The sequence below is a fragment of the Mauremys mutica genome, chromosome 1 (assembly GCF_020497125.1).
Source record: "Mauremys mutica isolate MM-2020 ecotype Southern chromosome 1, ASM2049712v1, whole genome shotgun sequence".
Classification (NCBI taxonomy): Eukaryota; Metazoa; Chordata; order Testudines; family Geoemydidae; genus Mauremys; species Mauremys mutica.
Genome location: NC_059072.1, coordinates 366,497,559 through 366,508,313, shown reverse-complemented (window position 1 = coordinate 366,508,313; position 10,755 = coordinate 366,497,559). Strand labels below are relative to the sequence as shown.

At 45.6% G+C, this 10,755-nt stretch overlaps 1 protein-coding gene across 1 annotated transcript; it reads right to left on the bottom strand.

Moving 5' to 3' along the window:
- Positions 1-8,994: 8,994 nt before the first annotated feature.
- Positions 8,995-9,942, bottom strand: LOC123373976 (olfactory receptor 52R1-like). The gene has a single exon (XM_045023333.1). The coding sequence runs from the start codon at positions 9,940-9,942 to the stop codon at positions 8,995-8,997; it is 948 nt and encodes a 315-aa protein (XP_044879268.1).
- Between the last annotated feature and the right edge of the window lie 813 nt (positions 9,943-10,755).

The window sequence follows — 10,755 nt, the reverse complement described above, 5'->3', positions numbered from 1 at the left end:
CTTATTAATCTCTCTTCATTGGGAAGCTGTTCCACAACCCTAATCATTTTTGTTTCCCCTTTCTGAACCTTTTTCCAGTTCCAATATATTTTTCTCAGATGGGGTTACCAGATCTGTATGCAGAATTCAAGATGTGGGAGTACCATGAATTTATATAGAGGCAATATGATATTTTCTGTCTTATTATCGATCCCCTTCCTTATGATTACTAATATTCTGTTAGCTTTTTGCAACTAAAGGGTTAATAATAAAAATGAAGAAGAGTTATAAATGGCTAATAGATCATATATAGAAATGATTTTTCAGTGTTCAGGGATCAGGATCATATCACTGATGGAATAAACTGCTAGCTTGCAAAAGTCTCTCTGAAAATTACCCAAGCAGGTTGGGGGTCATCAGTCCTTTGTTCAGAGCTTTCTTGTTGGAAACCCAGTACAGAGAAATGAAGACAAGATGGAGATGTCTCGAGGGTCCTTTTATATCCTCTGCCCTGTGCTTGGAATTTTACAGTCCCAAACAAGAGCCCACAGCACAGGTGCCTGGAAAATTACTAGTCTAAGTGGGCATCCAGGGTCACATGAGCATATCCCATGTCCTTACATGCTTTGATTTCTCACAAGGGCAATCACTGACCATTGTGACAGACCCAGACCGGTGGGGTACAGGAGTCTGGCAGAGGGCAAATATACTGGTCACTGGGTGAGTAGTTTTCTATTCCCTGAGTGACCAGAGCAGGGGCTGCACTAGAGTAATCAGGAACCTGCTAGATCCAATTAAGGCCGACAGGCTGATTAGATCACCTGCAGCCAATCAAGGCAGGCTAATCAGGGCACCTGGGTTTAAAAAGGAGCTCACTCCAGTCAGGCAGGAGGGAGCCAGAGGAGAGGAAGGGCGTGTGAGGAGCTGGGAGCAAGAGGCGCAAGGAGCTGAGAGTGAGAGGACGTGCTGCTGGAGGACTGAGGAGTACAAGCGTTATCAGACACCAGGAGGAAGGTCCTGTGGTGAGGATAAAGAAGGTGTTTGGAGGAGGCCGTGGGGAAGTAGCCCAGGGAGGTGTAGCTGTCATGCAGCTGTTACAAGAGGCACTATAGACAGCTGCAATCCACAGGGCTGTCTAGGCTGGAACCCAGAGTAGAGGGTGGGCCCGGGTTCCCCCAACCTCCCAACTCCTGATCAGACACAGGAGGAGTTGACCCAGACTGTGGGTTCCACCAGAGGGGAAGATCACTGAGGTGAGCAAATCTGCCAATAAGCCCAGGACCCACCAAGGTAGAGGAGGAACTTTGTGACACCATATTATTGCAGAGGCGAGTTTCTTCTCTGGACCATTGTGAGACCTAAGTGTTTTTGTTGGCCCTTCACACATCACTGTCTGGTTTTATGCACCTGAGTGGTGTTGCCAAGGAATACAACACAGGTTTAAGATACCAGTACATTGCCAATAATCATAACTTCAGACACAAAGATGATACATTCATATAAACAGGATAAGCATACTTAGCGAATCATAACTTTTCCATGGACACCTGACATGACATGAGTACTTGTGGCACCTTAGAGACTAACAAATTTATTTCAGCATGAGCTTTCGTGAGCTACAGCTCACTTCTTCGGATGCATAGAATCCTTCGGATGCATAGAACCATTCTATGCATCCAAAGAAGTGAGCTGTAGCTCACGAAAGCTCATGCTGAAATAAATTTGTTAGTCTCTAAGATGCCACAAGTAATCCTGTTCTTTTTGCGGATACAGACTAACACGGCTGCTACTCTGAAACCTGACATGACATGCTTGGTGTTGGGATGGTGCCAAACTGGCACGGCCATACTGAATGAATGGTGAGAATATGGCTTGACATAACTGAACTGCAAAAGAGGATTCTGGGAGAAGAATCTTCTCTTAGCATCAGGCAGATGCCAGTGGTGAATCTGACTGGCTACATGTTGCGTGTATGATCAATACTGATCTTTGAGTCAGCAAATATGTCCACTTGAAAGCAAACAACATGTGTAGAACATTGTGAGTGGGGCATGGGCATCTCGACCCTGTTGAAGGACATCACATAGGGGGCTGAAGTGAATGATTAATAAGGGAGTGAATGTGGGGTAATGTTCAGTTGGCACCACTTTGCAGTTTCCGCCTAAAGTATTAATTAGGTAAAAGTCATTAGCCACATGCCCATTGGACATGCTTTTAAGACATGTTACTCCTTTAAGGAAAAAGAGTATAAAAATCAAGCAAATTAAATTACTGTTGGGAATTAATGCTGCTAGACAAAGTAGCTAAAACTCTGCTCATGGACTTGAGTAGGACTGTGAGCCAGAGGGGTTTCCAGGCTGCCATGGCCTTGCCTTGAGGGAATCTGAGACAGACCAGAGGGCTGAGGAGACCAGACCTGGAGAGAAGAAGTCGCCCATAGACTTGGTAACCACCTCCTCTGTTTGCCAAGCAGGAACTGCGTGAGGCTAGCACAGGTCTTGTTTGTGTAGGTTTGTGAATGAGAGGCTCACTAAGAGGAATGTTGTCAGGGTTCCCTCCTGACTTTGAACTTTAGGGTACAGACACGGGGACCTGCATGAAAGACCCCCTAAACTTATTTACCAGCTTAGGTTAAAAACTCCCCTATTCTTTGGATTAAGTAACGCTGCCACCAACATGTGATTTAAACAAACATTTAGGGAGGGCCACTTGGAGCCCTACATTCCCCAAATATCCCCCCAAACCTCTACACCCCCTTTCCTGGGGAGGCTTGAGAATATATCCTCACCAATTGGTACAGGTGAACACAGACCCAAACCCTTGAATCTTAAAACAATGAAAAAATCAATCAGGTCCTTAAAAGAAGAATTTTAATTAAAGAAAAGGTAAAAGAATCACCTCTGTAAAATCAGGATGGTAAGTACTTTACAGAATAACAAAAGACTCAAGAACATAGAGGATCTCCCCTATGGGCAAAACCTTAAAGTTACAAAACCAGGGATAAACCTCCCTCTAGACAAGGAAAAACACAAGCCAAAATAAAAGTAAGCTAACACATTTCCTTATGATTACTTACTAATTCTAATGGAGTTGGAGTCATCCCTTTTGGAATACTGGTATAACATTAGCTCTCTATCAGTCTTCTAGGCTGTCCCCCATATTCCAATATTTATTAGAAATTAGCATCATAGGGTCCGAGATCTCCTCAAACAACTCTCTTAGCACTCGCTGGGTGTGAGATATCTGGGGCTGATTATTTAGAAATATTGATCCCTAGTAGGTGCTGTTTACCACCTTCCATAGTTACAAGTGGACTAGAAAGAAGTTCATGTGATCTGAGTGCATCATCCTGCTTCTTTCCAAATACAGCACAGAAAGGTTTACTGAACATTTACCCTTTCTGCATCATTATTAACAGAGTTACCATCTCCATCTAGAAAAGGACTATACCACTCTTAGGATTTCCTTTGTTTTATATTATACTTGTTTTGTATTATACTTGCAAGATTATCTGATTAAAATATGACCATGTAGATCAGGGGTCCCCAACGCAGTGCCTGTGGGTGCCATGGTGCCCGCCAGGGCATCTAAGTGCACCCGCATACTGGCTGGTGGATGAGCATCTGCTGAAATGCTGCTGACAAGCTGCGTCATCCAGAGGTGTCAATTTTCGTCGGTATTTCGTTGGTGACGCCTCTGGATGACGCGGCATTTTAGCGGCAACACCTATCGCTGTTGCCGCTTGTCGGCAGAATTTCGGTGGATGCTCATCCGCCACCATGGTCCTCTGTGGCTCATCATCTGGTGCCTGCCAGATGAAAAAGGTTGGGGACCACTGGTGTAGATCATTGTTGCTACCACTGTTATGTAATCACAACAAATCTTCTACAAAGTATGTCATGTAAGGTTTCTATGGAAGAGTTATGGTTTGCTTACTATCATTATCCCATTTGTGTGCATGTATCATTTTTGTTTCTGAAGTTGTCACAGGTCTCACCCCCACTTTGAACTTTAGGGTACAGATGTGGGGACCTGCATGGACACTTCTAAGCTTAATTACCAGCTTAGAACTGGTCTCACTGCCACCATCCAGAATTTCTGAGTACCTGGATCACTCCCTTTCCCCCAAAAACCTTCCCCTCCCTGAATAGCCTTGAGAGACTCCTCCACCAATTCCCTGGTGAGTCCAGATCCAATTCCCTTGGACCTAAAAAACAAGGAAGAATTACTCCTTCCCCCTTTCGCCCCCCCCCCCCCACCAATCCCTGGTGAGACCAGATCCAATTCCCTTGGATCTAAAAAAACAGGGAAAAATCAATCAGGTTCTTAAAAAGAAGGCTTTTAGTTAAAGAAAAGAAAGGTAAAAGAAAGAAAAAAAAAACCTCTGGGGGACAGCATATCAGCTAATCTCACAGACAATAGATTGATAACACAGGATGTTCCCCTGGGCAAAAATCTTAACACACACAAGAATACCCAATTTGATAATTCCCTTAATGGCACCAAGACAAGTCACAAAAGAAAATAAACATAAGCCTATTTATCCCTTTCTAAAACTTACTACTCTGATAAGAGGCCGATTCCTTGATCTTTCTCACTCCCACTGAAACTGACTAAACAAAGGAAACTTCCCTCCTTCCTTTTGAAACATCTTGTTCCCCCATTGGTTCCTCTGGTCAGGTGTCAGCTAGGCTAGGTGAACTTCTTAACCCTTTACAGGTAAAAGAGGCATTAACCCTTAACTATCTGTTTATGACAGAAGTTATGAATATTGACTGTGTACCTGTGTTTCAACACCTGCAGTATGGGAGCCACTGCAGCAGGAATGGGTGTGGACCCAATAACAACCCCCTACATCATAACACTCGGCCCATTCTTGGCTATGGCCCGACTGGTCAGGACGGCCGAGTGTCGCAGCGGGTTACAGATAGCGACATAGTGATCAAAGGCCATGGCCAGTGTCATAGGTCTCACCCCCACTTAGAGCTGTTGGGTTCCAATATGGGGACCTGCATGAATCCTTCTTCTAAACTAAAATCCTAGTTTAGATCTGGTAAAGCTGCCACCAACAAATCAGGTACGTGGATTGGGACACAGTCCTTCCCCAAAATCCTTGTGGATCCCAAGAGCCCCAAATCTATGGAGTTCTTACACCCAGGAGAAATAAACCATTCCCCCCTGCTTCCTCCCCCATCCCTTTTCCTAGGAGAGACACCGGAATCCAACTACAGAGGGATGCCTCCCCCTCCCCTTTCTCTGAGAATCCACCCAAAGAAAGATTAACCAAGTCCTTTACAGAAAAGATTTATTAAAAAATAAAAGAAAGTCACTGTCTCTGTAACCAAGATGGAACAATATACAGGATCTAAACTTATCAATCTCTGGAGAGAATTCCCCCTCCTTTCTTTCTCAGTAAAAGCAATAACAGTACAGACTTAAAGAAATTCTATAGCAAAACACAGAATTGCAAATACAGAAATAAAAGTATAAGAATACTAGTTCTTTGCTAATACTCACTAGCTTGAATAGAAGAATTTATTGCAGAAACCGGGGAGGACTTGATTAAGATGTCTGGACTCTCTTAATTCCCAAGAGAGACTCTCTAAAAAACAAAGAACAGGAAAAAAAACTTCCCTCCACCGGGATTTGAAATTATCTTGTCCCTCATTGGTCCTCTGGTCAGGTGTCCACAGGTACTGCTTGTTAACCCTTTACAGGTAGACAAAAACCTTAACCCTTAACTAACTGTTTATGACAGCCAGTATGAACCCAGACTCCATGGTAGTAACTGAATGAGCCAAAAAATCTGGGCCATTCAAGCATTGGTGTGAATAGCCCGGTCTCTCAATCAGAAAATGCAGAGGGTTTTGGGCAGGGTGGTGGTGGAGATGACCAGGTCGGCGAGCGCCAGCATGGAAAGGAAAAGGTACATGGGCTCATGGAGGCTCGGCTCAGTCTTGATAACAGCCAGGAGGAGGCTGTTCCCCAGGAGGGACAGAATGTAGACGGAGCAGAAGGGGATGGAGATCCAGACGTGCGCCACCTCCAGCCCCGGGATGCTGAGGAAAATGAAGGTGGAGGGGTGGGGCATGGTCCAGTTTGAAGGTGCCAGGGTGGGGCAGCTTTCTCAGATATGTCAGTTAGCTGGTTTTTAATCCATTTGACATATGCTCTACTGATATTTTACAGTGTTCATTTTTAACTGGTATATTTTCCAGTACTAAATCAAATGCCTCAGAGAAATCAAAGTTTATTACATCTATGTGGTTTCCTTCATCAACCAAATGTGTACTCTCATTAACGGATGAGACAATATCTGATTTATCTGACAAGATCGGTTTTCCATAAAACATGTTTTTGACTGGCATTAATTATAATACTAGACTTTTATTTTAAACTAATCGCATACCAGCTTTTCCATTGTTTCCTAACCTTGTGAAATCTTTTTTTAACATACCTTTATTTTTTACTTTATGTTTAATACAGATTAATTTATTTATTTTTGTTCTGCAGCTGCCTGATTACGTACTTCTGGTTCCGAATTGGACATGTGCTTGATCGGTCACTTCATTATTCTGGTATTCAGAACTCTACGGTTCTGTAGAAGCTGTTTAACATCCTCCTTGAGTGCTAATGGACTGGCAAATAATTCATCACCTCATGTAATTTGAGTACATCATACTGCTTCATTCCCAGCTCAGAACAAAACTATTTCTTGAACACATCTACGTTTTCAGCAACATTAACAAGTTTTGTTTCACTCTCTCATAACTGGTGTAAAGCTTTTCTCTGATTTCTTTTGTTCTTAATATACTTAATAAACTCCATTTTGTGATATGTAGCTCTGCCAAACATTGATTTTTCTTTAACATCCCTTATCAATTTTCATAACATCCAATTTGTGTTGCTTGCTGTCTATTTTTCATTTTCTCAGCAATAAATAACTTTCTTGCTCCCCCCATTCCCCACCCACCCCCAGTTGCTGCCTTTCTTTTCCCACTGAACTGGGTGTGTAGTCAAAGTTATCCACCTTTTTCAGTTTGGAATCATGGCGTTTTAGTTATCCAATTATCTCCTCTATAGAACTCTCAATTTTCATTCCCATTGTTCTGTCTAAAGTTATCTCCAAATCCATTTTGCTCATAATTTGCCTCAGCTTTGGGGAATTAGCCCCCTTATGAAGCATTACGTGTCTATAGATAGTACTGGTAGGCAACTGTGATCTCTTTGTCCATTTGAATGTAAATAGTCCCATTCTTTATTTTCCTCTCCTCTATCATAGAATCTCAGGGTCGGAAGGGACCTCAGGAGGTATCTAGTCCAACCCCCTGCTCAAAGCAGGACCAATTCCCAACTAAATCATCCCAGCCAGGGCTTTGTCAAGCCTGACCTTAAAAACCTCTAAGGAAGGAGATTCCACCACCTCCGTAGGTAACCCATTCCAGTTCTTCACCGCCCTCCTAGTGAAAAAGTGTTTCTTGATATCCAACCTAAACCTCCCCCACTGCAACTTGAGACCATTACTCCTTGTTCTGTCATCAGGTACCACTGAGAGACCCCTTTCAGGTAGTTGAAAGCAGCTATCAAATCCCCCGTCCCTTGTTTGTCTATCATCTATCTCTATCATATGCTCCCTAAAAGCAGCAAAGAGTCCTGTGGCACCTTATAGACTAACAGACCTTTTGGAGCATGAGCTTTCGTGGGTGAATACCCACTTCGTCGGATGCATGCATGCTCCCTTGTTTGTCCCTTCTCTAAACTAAACAGCCCCCAAATTTTCAGTCTGTCCACATAGGGATGTCTCGCCCATTCCCATAGCCTGTCTCAGAAACCCCCTTTCTTTCTGTTAGATCATTTCAACCCAGAGGAGCAATGCCCCTTCATGGCCAGAGCAATGGTGCTGGGAGGGTCAGGACTCCCAGTTCCCATTGGATGCTCTGCCACCATCTCATTGTGTGGCTCAGTTGATCAATGACATAGGGATAATGCTGCTCAGCAGCCTGGCTAAATAGCTTCTAGACGGAGTGATGAAAAGTGCCATTCAGCGCGCACGTAAGACTCAGCTTCACTGTTCAGCTTCAGCCCCTGGGCAATGGGGGCCCTGTAGTTCCAGATAAGCTTCTCTGTAATTGTGTAAAAACCCAGCTAATGGTGTAATGTTTATCTCCGAAGGCACCGCACTCTCTGCCCAGCATCCTGCCTTCGCAACTAACACGGGGGCTGATCCTTCTGCCTCTCTCCAGTGTTGTCCTCTTAGCTTCAAAGCTGATCCCTGGCCCTGCACCCGAGGCCTGGCTCAGGGCAAAGGGCTCCCAGCCCATCCCCATTGCAGGGCCCTGCCTGCTACAGGCCCCCAGTCGGGGGGAACAAAGAGGAGCTGAAAGCGAAGGAAATAAGCCACACAAGGGTCTCTGCCCTCAGGACTCCGTAGCTGAGCTTTAGGGCCCACAAGCTGTATGGTGCACAGTCTCACCTGCCTGCCACAAAATCCTGCTCCCAACCCTCAGCTGCTTTTATACGACTTCCTGGCTTCCCGCTCTGCTCCTGACTGGCCTGTCAGTCCCAGTGCTGCATCCTCCTTGTGCTCACTGCAGGCTCCTGGTCAGGCTGCAGCAGCTCCTGTCCCAGCCCTGGAGCAGAGGGAGCCCAGCTGGGAGAGGAGGGCTGTAGAGATGATTAAGGAACTGATGGGGGAGGAGAGGAGGCAGCAACAGGGGCAGGACCCGGGGGAATACGCAGGGAGGAGGCAGGGCCTTGAGGGAAGAAGCGGGGCACAGGGCAGGGCCTCGGGGATCCAGTTACCAGCCATTAAAAAAGCATCAGGCCTATGGTTACTGAGCTGAACAAAGACCAATTCCCCAATTTGTCAAACTAACACAGCACAGCAAGGCCAGGAAAGGGTTTAACGTCTCTTTGACTATCCAGTAAATGATTCAGGGAAGAGGGCCCAGCACCATGTCACCAGCCAGCTCTGCACGGAGCTCAGTCTGAAAGCCAGAGCACCAGGAGAAAACTTTAGGTCCCATTATGAGTAAAGAGCCGGAGCAGCCTGTCCCGGATCTGTTTGCTGCTCACCCCGTAGATGATGGGGTTTAGCATGGGGGGCAACAGGAGGTACACGTTAGCAATGAGAACGTGGAAATGCAGGGGCACTGTGTGGCCAAACCGGTACATGAGGGAGGAGAAGAGAGCTGGGATGTAAAAGGCTAAAATGACACAGAGGTGGGAGCTGCAGGTCCGAAAAGTCTTGAGCCGGGCGTCCTTTGTGGAGAGGTTGAAGATGGCCCTGAGGATCTGGATATAGGACACAGCAATAAAAAACACATCCAGACCAATCACAGACAATAGCACAAAAAGGCCATAGTAACTACTGACATGGGTGTCGGCACAGGCCAGCTTCACCACGGCTATGTGCTCGCAGTATGAGTGGGGGATGATGTTGGTTCTGCAATATGGCCACCGCCTTGCTAGGAGGATATAGGGCAGTACAAACATGCCACCGCGCAGCACCACAGTGAGGCCAATCTTGACCACCATGTGGTTTGTCAGGGTGGTGGAATATCTCAGCGGATCACAGATGGCCACGTAGCGATCTAAAGCCATGGCCACAAAGATCCCAGTCTCCATCACTAAAAAGCAGTGAACGAAGTACATCTGGGTGAGACAGGCACTGAAATTGATCTCCCTGGAATTGAACCAGAAGCTTGCCAGCATTTTGGGCAGGATGGACGTGGACAGGACCAGGTCGGTGACAGCCAGCATGCAGAGGAAATAGTACATGGGTCTATGGAGGCTTGGCTCCCTCTTCACGATGAACAGGATGGTGAAGTTCCCCAAGACGGCTATGGCGTACATAGCACAGAAGGGGATGGAGAGCCAGACATGGGCCACCTCCAGGCCAGGAATTCCCAGCAGGATGAAGGTGGAGGGGTTGGATAAGTCAGTTGTGTTGGAATCTGCCATGGAGTAGGGGAGAAGGTGTCCAACTGTGAGGCAGAACGGTGTCTCCGGCATGTACCGTATGTTCCCCTGACTTCCTCTATGTGCCCAGAGTCTAGGGCGATGGTCACAGTACAAATGCCTGGATGGAGAGAGAGACAATGTTAATATGAGAAACAACATGCAGTACTGGTGGGTGAAGGAGATTAATCGCTTTTCACATATTGAAAAATGACATTTTCATTATGAAAACTGACCCTACCAATGCCAATTCCATATTTGCTGGTGCTTCATGCTTAAATAATTCCTACATGTCATGGTGTGGGAAATCACTTAAGGATTTGGGGATTTAGTTGGGGATTGGTCCTGCTTTGAGCATGGGGTTGGACTAGATGACCTCCTGAGGTCCCTTCCAACCCGATATTCTATGTTTTTAGGTACTAGCAGTAAACAAAAGTGTGAATGTTGGTTATCCATCATTGTTCCTTCATGCAATGAAAGCCAAGCTAGAGAGTCCGTGATGTAGGAAGTTCCCCATTCACCCAGTTGCTCAAAATATGAGAGTGGAAAAAACCAAACCTTTGCCAAGATATGTGCCAAGGGGAAATATCCCAACTAGAACATACCTCAGGAAAAAGCCCTGGGCATCAGTGATAGCAGCTCCACGGAAACACCTGCTCATTTGCAGTGTTGCCAAAAGAAAGACAATGTTTGGACGCCTAAGGAACGGGACGGAGAATAAACTGCTCTGGAGATGCGCCCAGTTTTGGTCACACAGTCTCTATAAAGGATGCAGTAGATAGAAAGGGGATTTCTGAGTCAGGCTATCAAAATGGG

What these genes read in the sequence shown, in the direction of transcription:
- LOC123373976 (XM_045023333.1), bottom strand. Translation starts at nt 9,942, where the DNA reads ATGGCAGATTCCAACACAACTGACTTATCCAACCCCTCCACCTTCATC.